Source organism: Borostomias antarcticus (genome assembly GCF_949987555.1).
Source record: "Borostomias antarcticus genome assembly, chromosome: 7".
NCBI classification, from domain to species: domain Eukaryota; kingdom Metazoa; phylum Chordata; class Actinopteri; order Stomiiformes; family Stomiidae; genus Borostomias; species Borostomias antarcticus.
Window position 1 is genome coordinate 26,631,948 of NC_140240.1, and position 19,682 is coordinate 26,651,629.

Genomic DNA, 19,682 nt, shown 5'->3' on the forward strand with positions numbered 1-19,682 from the left:
GACCATTGAGCTAAAGGTGGTTAGCTAGCTCGATCGTGAAATTACTCAAACTTATTAAATATGACACCAATAAGCACACCGGTGCCAATAGTTAGCTTAATCTTGATATAACTCCTGGTTGACGAGGGTTGTTGAGTCTTACATACTGCAGCCAGATAGCCCATAATGGCAAGTTCTGATTTAGCCTAGGCTACATGTTTGATTAATGGGATATACATCCTACTACCTTTATTTATCTTTTATTTGTCTTTCAGTACCTAGCCTGACTGGCTTATTTTTATTTATTTTTGTCAAACAGTGAAAACCTACTGTTCAAGCCAGGGTCTGACATAAATTAAAAGAACGGTTGTTGACAAAGACTTGTATTTGCTTCTGAAAACATCATTGCTTATCGATATTGCCTATGATACAATGCCCACTAGTGGACAGAATGTGCACAACTTTATTTGAATACCTAGGTAGGTCATTCTGTAAGAATTTAATGGTAAAAATATTATTAATAATAATTCGAATATATTCGAATATTATTATTAATAAATAAACGAACTTCGAATATGATTTTGGGGCAAAAGTCCCAGCCCTAACACACACACACACACACACACACAGAGAGGACCTGTTCAGAGACAGCATTGACTCCTGTGACATTGACATCACAGAGAGGGTAACGAGAATACACACACACACACACACACACACACACACACAGTCTGTGTGTTTCTCTGCCTCTGTCTCTCTCTCTGTGAGAATAGTATGAATCACAGACCAGCGTCTGATGACACGCCCGCTGTGTAAAAGTACCATCTCGCGCATGAGTGATTGCGTTCCAAAATTACAGTGTCAGCATTTCTCTCGCCCTCTCATTTTCTCTCTTTCTCTCATTCCCTCTCTCTCTCCTTCACTCTCTCTCTCTCCCCCTCTCAGGTGAGTTATCTGGAGAAGAAAGTTGCAGAGTTGGAGAATGACAATCTGACGAATGGAGATGTCAAATCCAAGCTGAAGCAGGAGAACACACAGTTGGTACACAGGTGGGGGGCTCGAGCTAACACACACACTCGCACACACACATTACACACACAGACACACACACACACACACATGTTACATACTCGCACACAAGTCACACACTCACGCAATTAATGTGGGATATTTATGTTCACAATTCATGCGTGTTTATGTCTGCGTGTGTGTGTGTGTTTGTGTGTGTGTGTGTGTCTATGTGTGTGTGTGTGTGTTTGTGTGTGTATGTGCTCACACTCTCAGGGTGAACGAGCTCGAGGAGCAGCTGAAGGACCAGGAGGCGAGGGCGGAGCAGAACATGGAGGAGGAGCTTAGACGGCACCGCGAGGCCTACGGAAAGATGGAGAGAGAGAAGAACACCGAGATGGAATTACTGTCTAACAGGTAAGACACACAAATACACACACACGACACGCGCGCACACACACACATACACACACACACACACTACACGCACACACACACACACACACACGTGGTGATGGGTTTCCTCCCACCTCCGACAGACTGCAGCAGCTGGAGGAGGAGAACGGGGAGCTAGCGGTGAACACCAACCGACTCAAGTCTCAGGTGGAGAAAATGGACGAGGTGTGTGTCCTCTCGCTCTCTCTCTCTCTCTTTCACACACACACACACACACACACACACACACACTGGCGCACACAAAATATACTACGCTTCAGGATCCCTCCTCAGTCTGGTAATTCAAAAACACTTGAGGAAATGTGAGAGCACACACACGCACACACGCACGCACACAGGCACGCACACGCACCCATCAATAGAGATTTCATTAGCATGTGTGAAGGCTGCAGCGGCTGTCATCAACACCTCTGGTCCCGGCGTGCTGGGGGAGGGGTCGTCTCTCTGGGTGTGAACTCATTCAGAAATCAGAAACGCCCACTTTTGATGGTTGACGGGAATCTGAGCTACTGTAAATTATGAATCCACAGATTCATACAGCATGTAGGCTCGTCAAAGTGAAAAAGCATTTTCTGATAAACAATTTTGTGTGTGTGCTTGTTGGAGCCATATATCTTGTTTAGAATATGTTTTGTTTGTTTTTCTGTGTAAGCAATCATGTTCTTGATCTCGTGTGTGTGTGTGTTTGTGTATGTGTGTGTGTGTTTGTGCATGCATGCTTGCATGTGTGTGTGCTATGTGCTTGCGTGTGTGTGTGCGTGTGTGCGCCGTGTGCGTGCGTGTGTGCTGTGTGTGTGTATGTGTGTTCGTGCGTGTGTGTGTATGTGTGTATGTGTCTGCGTGCGTGTGTGTGCTGTGCGTGTGTGTGTCCCCAGGACAAGCAGCGAATGACAGACAAGCTGGAGGACACCAGCCTGCGTCTGAGGGATGAGATGGACCTGTACCGCAAGATGATGGACAAGCTGAGACAAAACAGACACGAGTTCCAGAAGGAGAGGGAGTCTATGCAGGAGGTGAGAGAACACACACACACACACACACTCTCTCTCACTCTCTCTCTCTCACACACGCACTCTCTTTCTCTCTGTCTCTCTCTCTCTCACACACACACACACTCTCTTTCTCTCTCTCTCTCTCTCTCTCTCTCTCTCTCTCACACACACACACACTCACACACACACACACACACACACTCTCCCCCCCCCCACACACACACCTGTTGCATGCACACACCTCTTTTGTGAACAGAGAACACAGGAGAATTATATGTCGTAGTCATCTGTTAATACGACACCACCATCATACAGTCACACTGGATATAATAGAGACATCTCCAGTACTGAAGTGGGGGTCGTCCTGTCCCTGTGCGCAGCTGATCGAGGACCTGCGCAGGGAGCTGGAGCACCTGCAGATGTACCGGCTGGAGGCGGAACGGCCGGGCCGCGGGCGCAGCTCCTCCAGCAGCCTGTCAGAGTTCTGCAGGAGCCGCGAGGTGGAGCTGGAGCACGAGGCCAAGAGGCTCAAACAGGTGAGCCTGTTAGCGCGCTAACGTGGCTAAGGCTAGCGCTGGCGGTGGTTCGGTTAGGGTTAGCTTCAAACGGGCGAACAAGCTAACTGCGCCAGCTGCGCTAGCGGCTAATGCTAGCAGGACAGAGTGCTGGCTCATAATGTAGGGTTTGGGTTAGCTGTTAGTGGGTTTGGGCTAATACTGGAAACGTGAATTAGAGATCTAATTCCAAAGCATCTCCATTGTATTCTCCATTGGGAGTATCTGCTGTAGATTTGGGTTGGATTGGTTGCAGTGTTTTTTTTTTTGCATAGATGAGATAAAAGAAGGAAGGAAACATTTTAGTTTGCTATTCTCATAATGTGTACTATGTGTTTACAAGTATAGATGGGGCATACTTTCTTGTGTTGTGTACTTTTGTAAAGAGATATTGCGATTCAGCAATATACTACTGTATGCCCTTTCACTGCACTATCTTTGGATTAGCATACCACACACACTAGCCCTAATCAACAGAATGCAGTACAGTCTTTGAAATCCCTAGATAGTGAGCATTTGCAAACAGTGATATCTAGCTGTCGGGGCAGCGACTTTGAATAGATTGTTATTGTTTCCTTGTCCTTGTAAGAGCTGTACTGGCCCGGTCTGATCCTAGGAGAAGAGATAAGATAAGTGCCTAAAATGATAAGAAGATAAGGTGTCCTCTCAGATAAATCAGAAGTGATGGTGCTCAAACCTCCCTCCGGGCGTGGAAGCAGCCATCCAGGCGGTAATACTGCTGAATCAGGCGGTGTGTTTTATGGGGGTGGATGGGGTGTTTGAGGAGGGGTAAGGGTAGCGTCTAGCCCCCCGGGACGCCTTGTCAAGCCCGGTTCTGATGGGTTACTGCGTGGTACACCGGCTCACCTGCAGCGCCTGTCTAAAGACATTTCTTTTACACACATCTTGTTCTCTCCCTCGGTCTCTCTCTCTACTTCTCTCTCTCTCTAACATGCACACAGACACACGTACACAGACACACTCCCGTACCGACTTGGAGACATTTTCTCCCCGTTGCGAAATTGGAAGTGTCAGTCAGGGTGAAAAGTAATTGTGCTTTCAAGCAGAATGAGAGTGCTATTAAGCAGAATTAGTCCAAGGGCCACTACTGATATTTTCACAAATTGATACCACACAAGGTGTCTAAACAATTTAGGTGTTCCTACTGTACATGTCTCTTGGTTATATTTTGATATGATAACTGCCTATCTAGCTTAATGATAGTAATCATAAAAACCATCTACTGTACAGTATAAACAAACCTTTCCCTATATAAACAACAAAAGCCTCATTACTCTATCTTTTTTGTTTCTTATCTTTCTTTTTTTTATTTTACTTCTAGAGAATATGTTTTTAATTGCAATAATAGTTGCATTACAGTAGCAACTTTTAAAGGAGTAGTAAAGGGAAAATGCATGTTTAGCCCTGTTTTAAGGTTACTTATGATCATATACAATGGTTCAGATCAAAACGTTGACAAAGCTAGCATTTTCGAGAAAGTTGATAATTGCTCTACCACCGTTTTGGTCATACAATGGATGTGGATGGGCATCTTGAAAAATCATTCAAAAACATGTTAAACTCTCGATTTCAAAGACAAGAAGCTCACCTAGGTGTTAGTTGGCGTACTGACATATAATTCGCCAAGAGTAAGAAGCAATTATCAACTTTCTCGAAAATGCTAGCTTTGTCAACGTTTTGATCTGAACCATTGTATATGATCATAAGTAACCTTAAAACAAGGCTTAACATGCATTTTCCCTTTACTACTCCTTTAAGTTCTAGGAACTAGTTCCATGAGGGTCTCCACCAGGGGCTTTCTGGGAACCAGACTTATTCTCTGAACTCTGACACAGCATGTGCTTAAACACTGGCTATAGGCATGTTAAAATGTGCAATAGGGTCAAAGACAAGATGTGTACATTTGGTGTCCCGAAGTCATCAATTTAACATAAAAAGATAAATATGTATAATATTAAATCACTCAACTCTTATACTTCTTATGACCCAGAAATGAACATAAAACAAAAAGTTCAGAAATTGTGATTGGTACAGTAGATGATTACTCTGATTACTGTTCTAACAATGTTTCTTGGCAATTCATTTTATGCTGTTGGAAAGCCTGTTTATTTCCCTTTTAAATGGTGCCCCGTTTGTAAGGAACATGTATTTGTGGGATGAGCAGTACAGCTGAGTATGTGGGTTGTGGCCATGAAAAATGTGACAAATCTCCAGAATAAGCCAAACAGTTTATTTTGCTGTTGCTACTGACTGACTGGTTTTGAGCTTCCGGAACCCCCAGTTGCCTGATTGGCACCTGATTGGCAGCACCTGTGAGCCTGGGCCCTGCTGCAGTGGGCAGCTGGTGTCTGTTCCAGGAATTTGGGAGTAGAGAGAATGGAATGGCCTGCCAACAGTCCTGACCTCAACCCCAATTGAACACTTGTGGGATCAGCGTGGGTGTGCTGTTCGTGCTAGAGCGACCAACACAACCACGTTGGCTAACCTTCGACAAATCCTGGCGGAGGAATAGGATTCCATTCATACAAAAAATGAATGGAGGTGAATGGACGGCCGTGTTTGGGCGGCCCATGGACCCACCCCGTGATACGGATCCACTCCAAAATGGGTTCTAAATTGGCCCATGCCACACCCCTCCACCGAGTTTCATGAAAATCGGTTTTGTAGTTTTTGCGTAATCCTAGTCCAAAAAATGAATGGAGGTGATTGGCCGGCCCGGCCTTGTTTGGGCGACCCTTGGACCAAACGTGCCACCGAAAACATCAGCTCTCACCCTGCGACGCAGCTGAGGTAATAAAAGCAACACAAAGACATGTACTGACTGTGTGTGGGGGAGTGAAAAATCACCCATGTTCTGTACGTAGCAGTTAAGATGCGAAGATGTCTTGAATTGTTGGTGAAATTGTAAACTTCTTAAAATTGTGTTCTGGCAACTCAGTGTTTGTGTGGCGCGTATGATACGTGTGATGTGGCGGCCATGTTGTTAATTGATGGATTGCCATCTCTACATCATTCACGAGCAGATCTAAAAAGCTGATGGAGGAGGTTGAGGAGAGACATGAGGAGGAGAGACAGAGGGAGGAGAGACAGGAGGAGAGACACGAGGGAGCAGAGACAAGAGGAGGAGAGACAGTGGGAGGAGAGACAGAGGGAGGAGAGACATGAGGAGGAGAGACGGGGAGGAGAGACGAGGAGAGACAGAGGGAGGAGAAACACAAAGGAGAGACGAGGAGGAGAGACGGGGAGGAGAGACACGAGGAGGAGAGACATCAGGAGGAGAGAGATGAGGAGAGACACGAGGGGGAGGGATATGAGGATGAGAGACATGAAGATGAGAGACATGAGAAGGAGAGACATGAGGAGGAGAGACATGAGGAGAGACAGTGGGAGGAGAAACATGAAGAGGAGAGACAAGGAGGGGAGACAAGGAGGAGAGACAGAGGGAGGAGAGACATGAGGGGGTGAGAGATGAGGAGAAGAGACAGTGGGAGGAGAGACATGGGGAGGAGAGACAGCATTGTTTGAACTTCTGGAGGCACTGACGGTGTGGGGAGCAGCAGCTCATTAGCATCTAAGAACCAGAAACGACTGAAAGAGAGAGATGAGCGCATCGTTTCATGTTCATGAAGTAAGAAAGGAAAGGAAAGTCATTAGTGGTAACCTTTCACCCACGCTGTTGATTAGAAGGGGTTTGCATAGCTTGTACATCAAAGGGTTAACTGTGTAACTTTATACCTATGCTTGAGTGTATGTGAAAGTTAAAACACATTGGAGACATATTCACTATTTTTAAGACCATTGGTTCCCAAAAATATTGTCCAGAAGTCAAAATAAATTATTTCAGTCAAGATCACTTTTGTCAAAATCGACCCATTATTAGCATGCATCTATAAATACATAGCATATGAATTTTGGCAGTGTGCTCTGTTCGGGGGTCCCCATGCCTTCCACCGATGTGGAAAGCGCGTTAGCAGGGGGAGGCAATCTAGGTGTTCCCCCCCTCTGGGCCGCTTGGCCCAGAGAGCCAGAAGGGGGAACGGCATCTAGCCCCCTGCCTCAATGACAATCAGAGTAGGCCGCGATCGGGAAGATGCTCGGAGGTAACTCAGCCCACTAAGACCGTCAAAGAGCGCCACAGGGGGACTGCTGTACATTATAGTCCCCGGCCTCCACGGGCCGACGCTTAGTGGAGTCCGAAGGAGATACAGCCTAGTGTCTCTGCCTCCATGGTGACCGGAGGGACCGCTGGATGGCCATCCGGAGATGTTTCGGCCCACGGTCACCACGGAGAGCCACAGAGACCAGCTAGTGTCTACCCTGGCTTCCACTAGCCGACGCATAGTGGAATACCGGAAGAATGCAGCAATACCCCGGACAGAGAGCAACGATGACAACAGAGAGGACATCCACATACGCAGGTGGAGCAGGGGAGGAGGTGGGGCGAGCATGCAAATGCACGACCAGCAGTAATGGCAAGCGCGAACAATGACATGTTTTGACAGCTTAAATACATGCGCTCTAGCGAGCTGAACCAATGCTATGACAGCTGACAGTCAGCTGGTGGTTAGCGTCATACGGGGTGTGACTGATTAACCTCTGCCGATTACCCCGGCCGTGACGTTCGTGCCTCGCCTGAAGTTACGTCGGAGACTTCATATATACAGGAATCAGGGTTTTGTTGTTGTTATATGGGGGCAGGTTTTACAGTGATTGTTGTCATTAAGCTACTAGATACACAGGTTTATCATACCGAAATATAAACAAGACACATGTAGGAAGATAAAAATAATTCTTTGGTCGCCTTAGGTGGTACCAAAATCTGGAGTGGCTCCTGGACTACATGGGAATGAACCAGTATTCCTCTATGTGTGTGTGTGTGTGTGTCCAGCGGTATGTCACCCAAGACTTTCCCTCTGACCTCCAGCACCTGGTGTCTGCTGGGGCACGTCTCCGTCCTGGTCCGACGGTAAAACAACCTGCCGTTTCCTGTTGACCTTTGACCCCTCCCGACCCACCACCCTCCCCCATTAACCACTAATAACGCCACCTCTGGATGCCTGTAGGGCTTCCCCACAGACGCAGGGGAAGCAGTGTGTGCTGTAACACCCCGTAACCTGTGTTCCATCCTGTCGAAGAGAGAGAGGGAGGCTTGTCATCATGGGTGCTGCTGTGCGAAGCCTGAGTAGTGTCATGACATCCTTACTGCGTGTGGATGAACTGGCCTGACGAGAGTGGACCGTAGAGAGAGAGTGGCCATTTTGAGAAAGCGACTCGGAAGAAAGTCGCCTCGGTCATGCTTTTTGGGCCCCAGACGTTGAATCTCATCTCTCTCTCTTTCTCTCCCTCTCTCTCTCTCTCCCTCCCCTTAGGAGAACCAGAAGCTGAGAGAACAGAACGAAGACCTAAATGGGCAGATCCTCAGCCTGAGTCTGTTCGAGGCGAAGAACCTGTTTGCCACCCAGACCAAGGCCCAGTCTCTGGCCGCCGAGATCGACAACGCCTCCAGAGACGACGTAAGAGGATTTTAAGAGCCTTCTAGAACAATAACGATAAAAAAGTTTTGCATTGCGATGTGACACTCAACGAGCTTCACATTGATAGGAGGTCACCTTATTTGATGTGCAGTCGCGCATGGCATAGCATGAGAAATCCAGTTTGGGACTGATTTTAGCATTGATCAGGTGCAAAGAGTCAAACAGTGTCGTAGAAGCGCAAGATGTTAGAAAACCAATGAGATTCATGTGGTCAGCGGGAAAACGGTTAACAATGATCTACAGCAGGCTAGAGTAACATCAGAGTAACGTTGTGCTGACGTGTCCACAGCTGATGGAGGCCCTCAAGGAGCAGGAGGAGATCAACTACCGCCTGAGACAGTACATGGACAAGGTCATACTGTCCATCCTGGACCAAAACCCCTCCATCCTGGAGATCAGAAACTAAGAGCTGCCCCCCTCCTCTCTGTCCTTCACTCTGGGGAGGGGGGGGGGGGTGAGGGAAAGGAACTGGAGCCTCTCTGGGACAGTCTCACGTCGCCCCCTACTGGCCTGGTGGTGGAAGTGAACAGCACTCATCCAGAGGAACTTGAGAGTGGGGGGGGGGGTGTATGTGTCGACTCGACTGAAGGGAGCTGGGGAGTTTCAGGGCCTCTCTCGTCTTTCGTCCGTGACTCGTGTGAATAGGTGTTTTTGACAGCCCCCCGCCCCCTCGTGCACTTTTCCGGTTCACCTCAAATCCATCGCGGTTTTCTGTTCTCAGCCTCAGCTTCAGCGTCGAAAACGATTCTCGTGACATTGTTACCGGGGGAAATACGCGCACTTTTGAATTCGAAGGGCATTCATCGTTGTTGTTGTTTTGTTTTTTAACACTGGGCAATATTGTACATGCTAGGGTGGAGTATGTATCTGGAACCACGTGAACTGGACCCGCACCACTGTACCGGACTGCAACACGGACGTGCTGACCCAGTAGTCAGAGCTATAGGAAGACACAAGGAGAGGCAGCGAGACACGCAGACCAATTAGGCCGTCAGGCAGGCGAGACGACTTGAGAGGCGGAGATCGGTGACCACCTGACCTTTCATGGAAGAAGCCGGAGACAGGTGGCGCATGTTGACGAAGAAGGCACAGAGGCAGGTGTTTCTGACCGGTGTGGACGGAGGATGAGCGAGAGAGAGCGGGGGAGAAAGAGAGAGAGAAAGTACAGATCAGCCACGCAAGCGATGACGATGAAGGAATGGTGTTTAGAAGTGGCGGAAGGAAGATAGCGATGCGTTTGTCTTCCATATGAAAGAGAGAATCTTCTAGAGAACTTTCTAGAGGCTTTCTGAGACATAGAAAGGTGGTCTGTTGTCAGTTAGGTGGTCTGTCTTCGACATAGGAGGTCTACGTTGAAGGATGTCGGTCGAGAGCCCGCCGGCCGGGTTAGCGGAGCGATAGCGGCGGCGGGTTTTGGTCCGGGGTCGGACTGTCGGAGCGGAACTCGTGTCGTCCCAGGACGGGCATACGACCACAGCAACACATGCCCAGGAATGTAACACGATGGACATAAATGTACAGAATGTATTCTGTGTTGCATCTCGACCAGTGGGGTTATCTGGGATTTCTCTCTGGTTTACGATGGCCTGTTCAGTCACTGCCATCATGTCTCGTGCACTATAGGCTCAGTACTGTAAAAGACAGGAGCAGCGATCTCATTGGGGTAGCCTATATAAAGAGTATCTGGGAAGAACTGTAGTGTGCTATTTGATTTCAATACTGTAAATATCATGAATGTATCATCTGCATTTCATTGTCTGTAAAGCCTGGAGGGGGGTTTTTCCTGTACAAATCGTCAATTTGATGAGGTACTTAAAAAAATAAAAAAACATAATTTACAGTATCTACACTGTAGAGGTGTGAGAGATTAACTGCTGTAAACTTAACTACACTTGAGTTTTGCTCCTTGCACAAAAATAAAAGTTTGGTTTCTTTTTGCATGTTTTCACCTTCACTGGTATTTGTGCCTTTGGGACACATTTTATTTTGAACATAAGCTGTTTAGACAGCTTATTGAAGCTATTGTATTCAAGTCTGTGTCTGACTAATTTCCATGACTTGTAAATGTTGTACAGAACTAGTGACTAGGATGTTTGTATGTGCCACTTCCAACTCTTTTACAGACGAGCATATAGATACTTTTTGTAATGTTTTATCAGGAAATTGTAAGGTTAGGTAGCTTCTGTGTTGCTAATAAAACAGGCCTATAGTGCAACGCTTTGTATTTCGGTAGAATTCACTGTTTAAGCTTTTGTGATGGCCTCTACAGTATGAATGCAGTGTCTTATATTCTGTTGTTTTAAGGTTAATATGTCCTACTTAGAAATGGTCCTTTGCTTTTCCGGTCTATTTTGCTTTTCAAGGTTGTTTTTTTGGTTAGATGATCTCCTGCCTTCCTCTGTGATAGTCCAGTCCAGCTCTCAGCACCATGACAGGAAGCGGAGATTGACTGTAGTGAGAGAGTTGGAGAGAGGGAAATGTATCACATTGTGGTAAAACTAATAATTAATTTTGAATTGTGATATTCTGTCAGCATTTTCTGTTACTCTTTTCTTTGAACGCATTTCCAAATTATAATTCCGAACTATTATTTCTATAACTGTAACCACTTGCTGTAGCTTACAGTATGTGGCTGGACTGTGTACAGTGTGCTACTGATCTGAGGTCTTACATGCAATGTTGAATGTTGATGTACATACTTGTAAATAAAGAACTGAGAGCTAAATAAAGAACTCTGTCCTGGCATAGACTATGACAATAAATTGTGTTGAGAGTCCTGTTTACTTTTATTCATATGCAATTAATTTGCACTCCACCGAAAACATTACCTCTCGCTCTGCGCGCTCACTGGGCAGCCGGCAGGAGGTAATAAATATATAAATAAATAAATAAATACATATGGCTATGAAATAAATCCTGAAATAAACGAGGCAGTAAATATATACATGTAATATACATAAATACGAATGTATAAATGGGTCAATAAATAAAGGTTTTTTATTTCAAAATTACATTTTTCAAAAGGACTTCAGGGCACTATTTAAAGTCGCACTGAAACGGACGTTTGAGATCATCTAACTTCCGTAGTTTGACGTATTTCCGACGCAAACAAGCTATGAGGGTGGGACCTATGTTTAGAGGAATTTGATTGGAACATTGACAAGTGGACGGGTTTTAAGAACTTTAGACAGATTCGATAGAAGGATAGTGTTGATTGACGGGTGGATGTCGTGAGATTATTGGCCTAAAATCTAAGGTACCTGTTGTCGTCATTGCACGTGACCTACCGTTTTCCAGGAAGTAAGAAATTATATACTTTGATATAAGATTACAACAAAAGTATAATTTTGTAAATTTTTTGGCATACATCGTTGAATAGGTGAACACTATGACGAATTATGTGAACCAAAATGGGACAGAATGCTTTTTTCATTTCATTGCGACTTTAAGGGCATGTCTATTTCATGCCACATTTCATAATGTGATGCCATATTTAATAATGCAATGCTATAATTCTTATTCAAATGAATGGGTGACATTAGAGAATGACTTTTATGAAATAAAAGTCGCCATAAATAGGTCTTTTTGAAAAAACAAATTATTTATTGACTCATTTATAGTTACATTTATCTATATATTTATTGACTCATTTATTTCTGGATTTATTTCATAACCTTATTTATTTATTTAATATTGACTCAAATGGCATTCCATAGGGAGAGGCCTACTCCTTCATACTATTCTATTCATACTATATATGTTAAGGTGTGAGAACATACTATTCTATTAATACATCCATGATACTAACCCGCCACTGACAATACCAGACAAGGCCTCCTGCTAACCTACATTTCACAGAGAAGATAAATTGTGATATTGCCTTAAATTATCCATTTCAGCGATGTTCAGATAACTGGAATTAAAAATGCACGTCTATAAATAAATGATGTGTTCCACGCTGTTTCTGTTAGATGAGTTTGAAAGGGATTTCGAGCTCGACAGTTGTGGTAAGAACGCGTGGAGGGGTGTAAACAGGGAACACGGTAAGGAAGGTGAGCCACCGCGTCATGGAGCTGGTGATTAGCTAGCAATTTACTCATTTTGCCAGCTATTAATTATGTACGAGTGTTTACGGATAGGTTGCGTTTGACCGTTCAGACTATGTATTTGAGCACAGTTAGCAGTAGCTCAACTACATGGCGGTATGTTCTCTAATTTAGCCTCAGTAGCTACCCGCAAGCATGCCGTTAGGCTAACGTTAGCTAGGCTCAGCCCATTTGTTTCGCACACTCCTACAAGGTATCAATAAGTTATAGAGTTCGCCAGCTAGTCCAACGTTAATTGACCAAAGCTAAGTGAGTTTGTTTATTAAAACTAGCTTACAGTATGTAAGTTAGCTATGAAGCTATGCAAGTGAATGCAATAGGGTATCATTGTATCGTTTTTCTGCTGTGTGATATCCTCACATCTGGGCACTATGGGCTTGAACTGGTGTTACCTCCAGCTCCATTCCCTCTCGAGATGTGATTCCCACTTCGTTGTAGGTCCAAACCGTTAATATCATCATTCATAGCCTATAAATGAATAGAGTTGGGAAAAGATGGATACTGTAGATGAGATATAGATAGATTGATAAAATATCTAAACACTACTATCCCAGCTAGCAATCATTTGTTCTAAAAATGTTCTAAGAATGTGTTGGGAATGTCCTCCAATGTTGTGGGAACATTCCCTGCTAGCTGGGATTAGGCTATGCCCAATCTATATCTATTTTTCCTATTTTCCCCAACTCCATTCAGTAGGCTATTCCTGCATAGAAATGGTGCTCAGAGAGCACAGACCACAGCCTCTGAATGCATTCCGTGGCTCTGTGCACGCCAAAATGGAATGGGTTCTAAATTGGCCCATGCTACACCCCTCTACTGAGTTTCATGAAAAGTGGTCTGGTAGTTTTTGCATAATCCTGCTAACAAACAAACCGGGAAACGGCTGGAAAATGAATGGAGGTGTTTGGCCAGCTCTTGGGGCTGCCCCATGAATTGGATCTGCTCAAAAATTTAATGAGTTCTAAGTTGGCCCATGCTACACCCTTCTACCAACATGAAACATGGTTGGTAGTTTTTGTGTAATCCTGCTAACTAACAAACAAACCAACCAAGAAACGTCTCATGGACCTACTCGGTGATTCGGATCCGCTCCAAAATTTAACAGGTTCTAGGTTGGCTCATGCTACACCCTTCCTGTGAAAGATATAGTTGATATTGTGAAGAGCGTACAGTATTATATGGAGTGAGTCCTGATGCTCTCTTTCACCCAGGTCTAAAGCAGAAGCTGAGCCTGAGACGGTGTCTAGGATGCCGAATGTGGTTATGGAGCCTTTGTGGATGCTGCACCCTGGCTCGGTGCACCTCAACGCCAGTGAAGGCATGGGCATGGTCAATGGTACTGCACCGGACGGCGGTCATACCACGGTCAACAACAGCGGCCGTACCGCGGTCAACAGTGTGGAGGTCACTGTCAACGGTCATGCCTCGCCCGTAGCAGAGAGACGCGGTCTAAAGATGGGCAAATGGAAGAAGAAAAAGAAGCCCATAGCCCCCGGGGCCCCAGGGGAGGGTGGGGCTCGGGAGACGACGGAGACCACGCACGGTTCAAAGAAGGGCAAGTGGAAGTGGAAGAAGAAGTCCAAAGCCCCGCCTTTCCCCGAAGCCCCGCCTCCACGAAAGGACTGGGAGAGGATCATCTACGGCTCAAAGAGGGACAAATGGAAGAGGATGAAGACCAAAGCCCCGCCTTTCCCCAAGGCCCTGCTTTTCCCCGAGGCCCTGCCTCGAGGGGACGACGAGGACTGGGAGAGGGAGATCATGACCCCGCCCGTTGTACAGGATCCCTACGGTAAGAAGTACGACCTAGTACACTCTAAATATGTAAATGTTATAAGTACACAAATCTAATGATGTATCAGTTCAACCAGCCTAAGTAGCATCTTAGCATGTCACTTTGCAAGCATACACCCCCGTATACATGTTCCTCAGCTCCACCCCTGTCCTTCTCCTCTGCTGCTCCACAGGCCCAGAGGACGTGCTGGGCGCACCCCTCCGGAGTTTGGCCCTCAGCCAAGCCCTGCCGCCCGACACCCCTGGCCCGGCCCTGTACAGCCCCTCCGCAGACCACCCTCGCCCCTTGACGTGGGTCCGCCACATCCAGCGCATCGTGGCCGAGCAGTTCGACGACGCCGAGGAGTGAAGGTCGTAGGTCATAGTTAGTCATAGTTCAGCCAGTCAGGTTTTAGTTCGCACCCCCCCCCCCCCCCCCCCCCCCATCCCCTTGAGTTCTTAAAAGATGATTTTCGTTTGAAATGTTTGTTTCAAGTGTTTCTTGAGGGTTGTTGTAGTGATAACGACAGGTTATATGTTGCAAACAGCTTTGTGGTTTCCATTCAATAATTTCATTGTTGTTATTAGATAAGAATGAAACTGAGAAGCAGCAAGGACATTTCTTCTGAAAAACCACCAGCAACTGATACTGTGTTCAGGTGCGGGTATGGATTGCAATAAGGAAATTAAGTTAAGAGTTATAAAGTTAGGCTAGCAATAAGAAAAATTTATTTACTAATTTAAAATGTTTTAAAATTGTTTCTAAAATGGACTATTTTCTTTGCCTGGACCGATTTTGAGCCGATCAACTTCAGTATAATCAATTTCCCATGGTCTGATTAAGGGCTAAATATGTCAATTGTTGTCAGTCCCTCCTTGTTCCCTGCTTAGCAAAAAATAAACCCTGCATTCCAGTTTTACCTTCTAGTCAGTATCCTCATCTTTGAGACCATGACCAGGAGTTACAGGATGTCCACAAAGGGGCACTGTTGGTTAAACCTTTTTCTTTCGTCAGCTGAGGGATTTGCACACAGCTTTGGGAGTGCACTGAGTTCATAGTGAAGACTTGAGCGATGCAATGCATGCATTTACTTGTCATAAACATACAGCTTCAGAGTGTGCGTGCTTCTGTCTGATGCTTTCACTGGCCGTGTGTGTGTGTGTGCAATTGAAACACGATGCACACATGTAATTGAAACATTAATTAGTAATCTTCTGCCATCAAAGTGTATTGTGATGTTACAGTACATTGGAATTCACTACCATGGGCCAAGAGGTGCCAGTTTAATTTAAAAGAGAGCTTGAGATCATCCACTGTCAAAGAGATGCAGTCGCATTTGATGTTCCTTTGTATGAAAACTTCAGTGTTGCACCAAGGGTGTGCGTGTGTGTGAGCATGAGTGCTTTTGTGTAATTGGTTTGCCGGAGGCCGGTTCTTATCAGAACTCTCCATTGAAGAAGGGGAAATTCTGTCTCGGAGGGCTGACTAAATAGAACGCTCGATAATGATTCGTGCAGCTTAAATGAACATAAAACCATCAAATCTAGGGTGATCTCTGTGTGTGCGTGGGTGTCTGTCTGTCTGTCCATGCCCTGCGTGCACGCTGTGTGTGGGCTTGTGTCAACAGTGGTGTTTGCATTGTTAAGACGTGCATCTGATGTCAGTTCTCCTGGTGAGTGAGAGACTTTGCCAGGGTCGGCGCAGGCCTCTCATCCACATCCTGTGGTTGTCTTGATGGTGGGAGGGCAGGGGGAGGATTCCTCTTGATTATAGCTGGACACAGACCCTTTTGGTTGTGGATGCGAATCAGTCGACCACAACCAAATCCTAACCATTGTGTCGCTAACCATCGGGTTGGAAAGACCGAGGTAGGCGTCTGGCTTGCGTTGTTTACGGTGCAGGGCAAGACAATTACCCGACCCGGCGAAGGTGAGGAGTGAGGGCCGCTCGCAAAGCTTTTGTGTTGCGCCCCGGAGGTCGAAAAACACGGACGCCGATGAAAGACCCGGCGCGAAATCAGTCGGTCGCTAAATTTACACGGCTTCACCTTTCATCGCGCCGACCGCCGGGCCTCGGCGCGCCGGACCCATATAGGCCCTTCCTGCTCCCCGTTTCTCCCCGGTGAGTCAGCAGCTCTGGGCGTTTCATGTCCATCCAGACTCTCCGCTCGCCCGGGCCCCGGGGGAGGGATCTCCTAATGGGAGGTTAGCCTCCAACAGGAAGACGCTGTGGTTAGGCACAGCCAACTCTCACCAGAACACAACCGAAAATGTGGGGAGGGGGGGGGGGGGGGAGTACTTCCTGGAAAGCCAGGTGGTGGTTAAAAAAAAAAAAGAAAAAAAAGACTGTTTGAAGTCTGTTGCAGATCAAAGACGTGCTAAGATCTTTAGAAATATGTCCACAATGATTTTTCCCCCCGACCTTTCCTCGTGATCTGGAGAGAGAATTGAGTTGACAAAGTGGAACCAGACTTCAGCAAAATGGTGGACCGTTGCCTTTGGACGATTTTACTCTCACGTAGTTGGCCGATGTGGAATACCCGCTGTGTATTTTTCCAGCCATGGTCCTAAAATAAAAAAGGGTAGTTGGTTTCCTCTCATTGTGACTTGAACCAGTGAGATGGGAGCAAGGGTTTATACTAGTAGGGTTTTGGGTGACAGTTCACTCGGTCAACAGTTGGCAAGTAGCTACATGCTAATGGAGTTAGCGTGGTGACCAAACAGACAGACATGTTTCCTAACCTCTTGTGTGAAACTGAGCTTGTGGTGCAATGCGACAGATGGTGTCCTCCTGCCTGGACTTCGACTGGGCCTTCCAGTGTCCTGGTTCCAGGAATTGGCCTGTGCTGTCCAACTAGGCCAGCTTGGTGCACTTCTTATAAAGCTGGTAATAGCTTTGTTCAAAGAAACCAATGCTGTTTGTATGTGTGACTAATTTCAAAGGTCACCAACAGCATCTGGGAACAGGAACAGACTATACTGAGTCAGCACAATTAGAATTCTCAAGGGGCATTCAAAACATCTTAATAATGATTCAAGATAGCGGTGAGTCATATATATATACACATTCTTTTTTTTCCCACCATGTTTTAAATTCCTCCGATTGGAGTGTTTCTGGTTCTTCAGGCACATGAAAAACCCCAAAAGCAGAACGTGGCAAAACCAGTCACCCCTTCTTATTCCTGTATCCAGTGCGGCCGCAGTACCTCTGATGGCGGGGTAGGGGGCAGTGTCGCCGCAGCCCTGCCTCTGTCCGCCCTCGTCTCCTCATGGCCTCTGGCCTGTTGGGATGCAGGGCTCGTAGCCCGGCGGTGCGCTGGTCTGTGACGCCCGTCTCGCTGCTCGCTCCCCGTCCGCCTTGTGTGATGTCTGGGTCAAGGTGCTGGATAACGAGCCCCCCCTCCCACCGCAGACACACATACACAGGCATGCATGCACACACACACACACACACACACACACACACACTGGGGGGGAAGGATGGAGGTAGAGAGAGAGAGAAAATGTGGATGGAGGAAAGCGATGAAAGGTTGAATGGAGGAAAGGAGAGAGGTAGAGATTAAAGAGGGAGAGAGAGGGATCTTGCGAGATGGAGGGAGAGAGAGAGGGAGGAAGGAAGAGAGAACATGTGAAAGAGGAAGAGAGGGATGGATAGCGAGAGAGGGTAATGATGGATAAAGGAAGAGAGAATAGATGGGGAGAGAGAGGGTGATGGCTAGACAGGGATGAGGCACACTGCTTATTAAAAGGCTTGCACCCTGGTGCTGTGTTATTGAATACATCTGGTGGACACGCGCACACACGCACACACACACACACACTGTCAGGCGACTGCATGTCTGAGTCTGCCACTGAGAGGTATACAGTATGTGTCTACTGCACACTAATAATATGAGGACTGCATTTAAATCACAACAAATTAACTAGTACAAAGGTTATCATTTGAGAATGTATCTTCAGTGATGCTGATCTACGATTATTATAAATCTGATATTTTTACTTGGGTGCGTTGGTCCACAAAAATGTGAAAATTATTCCTGACCCTGTAGGATACAGAGAAATCAGGCATGCTATGTTTAAAAGACATACTGTAGCCAAAAAGTCACATATCTGCCAAACTTCCCAGATTACCACTTTTTCCAAATGTGTATTCCTTATCGCAACACCTGTTTAGCCATTGTGATTTATGTCAATACAAAACCGACCTCAATCACCTCACCATTCTCCACATCTCTGATGCTAAGCTATGCTAAGCTAGCTCCACTCCTGCCATGTTGTCCTGCCTGTTAGCCGTTAGCGCTGGGTTAGCGGCGGGCTAGCCTTCCTTCCCTCCCTTCCGAGCGTGGTTCTTTGATCAGCAGGGCGGAACTAGGCGTCCTCATTCCCCGCATTGCTCTGCTAGGCGATAAGAACGCACTCACTCTGCCTCCCACGCCACAACACACACACACACATCGCCCAGGAATGTGACTTTTTTGTGATTAACTACTCACTTTTTATCTCGTTCTCACACACACACACACACACACAGGCAAGGCTACCGACCAAGGTTTTGCTCAGGTCCCTTATTTTTTATCCATTCAGAAAAATTCCCCTGCATCTTTCTCCTCTCTCTCTCTCTCTCTCTCTCTCTCTCTCTTTCTTCAACCTTTCCTTTCTTGCGCTCCTGTGTGGAGCTCCCTGCGCGTGGAGGGGCCTCGGTACGTTCGGCCGAGTCACGGTCCAGTCACATGGGCCGGTCCTTCCAGGAGGGGTCAAGTACGAACGGTAGGCTACGTCGCCCTGGTATGTGACATGTCATGGCTTATCGGGCTGTCTGCGGTGTGTGGTGTGTTAATGCGTCGGTTAGCCGTGGCAGGTGGAGCTCCCGGTTTGCTGATGTAGGAGTTTGCGCCGCCACTAATATGGGCCACACGACGCAGGCCTCACCCTGACCTTTCAGGCAAAAACAAGTGGTGAAACAAACAAACCAAAAAACTCTTTTTTTATGTTTATCTGAAATAGTTGTCGATCGAATTGTGGAAAAGCGGTTCCAACCCCCTCTCTTTCTGAGGTGATGTTTCATATGAACTCACTTTTCACTCTCCCCCATTAAACCTCTTAAAAGCCATTTGTTCAATAAGCGATCATTTTTATTTATTTTTTTACTTTCTGTTTAGGAATGATTTTCACATTTCAAAAACACACAAAAGCAAACAAAAAAATAAAAGCAGATAAAACACATGAGGTCAAGGAGGATGATGAGTAAATAATGGCTTTTGC

General features: G+C 46.3%; 1 protein-coding gene across 1 annotated transcript in view; it reads left to right on the forward strand.

Annotated features, from left to right (window-relative positions):
- The window catches only part of rab11fip4b (RAB11 family interacting protein 4 (class II) b), a gene marked incomplete at its 5' end in the record, with an annotated part of 44,673 nt that extends 33,483 nt beyond the window's left edge, over window positions 1-11,190 (forward strand). The window contains 8 exons of the mRNA XM_084441414.1: window positions 925-1,028; window positions 1,264-1,404; window positions 1,527-1,608; window positions 2,319-2,456; window positions 2,816-2,971; window positions 7,899-7,976; window positions 8,380-8,523; window positions 8,834-11,190. Coding sequence (XP_084297540.1) covers window positions 925-1,028; window positions 1,264-1,404; window positions 1,527-1,608; window positions 2,319-2,456; window positions 2,816-2,971; window positions 7,899-7,976; window positions 8,380-8,523; window positions 8,834-8,950 — 960 coding nt within the window. The 3' untranslated portion in view covers window positions 8,951-11,190. The remainder of the gene's footprint in view (window positions 1-924; window positions 1,029-1,263; window positions 1,405-1,526; window positions 1,609-2,318; window positions 2,457-2,815; window positions 2,972-7,898; window positions 7,977-8,379; window positions 8,524-8,833) is intronic.
- Between the last annotated feature and the right edge of the window lie 8,492 nt (window positions 11,191-19,682).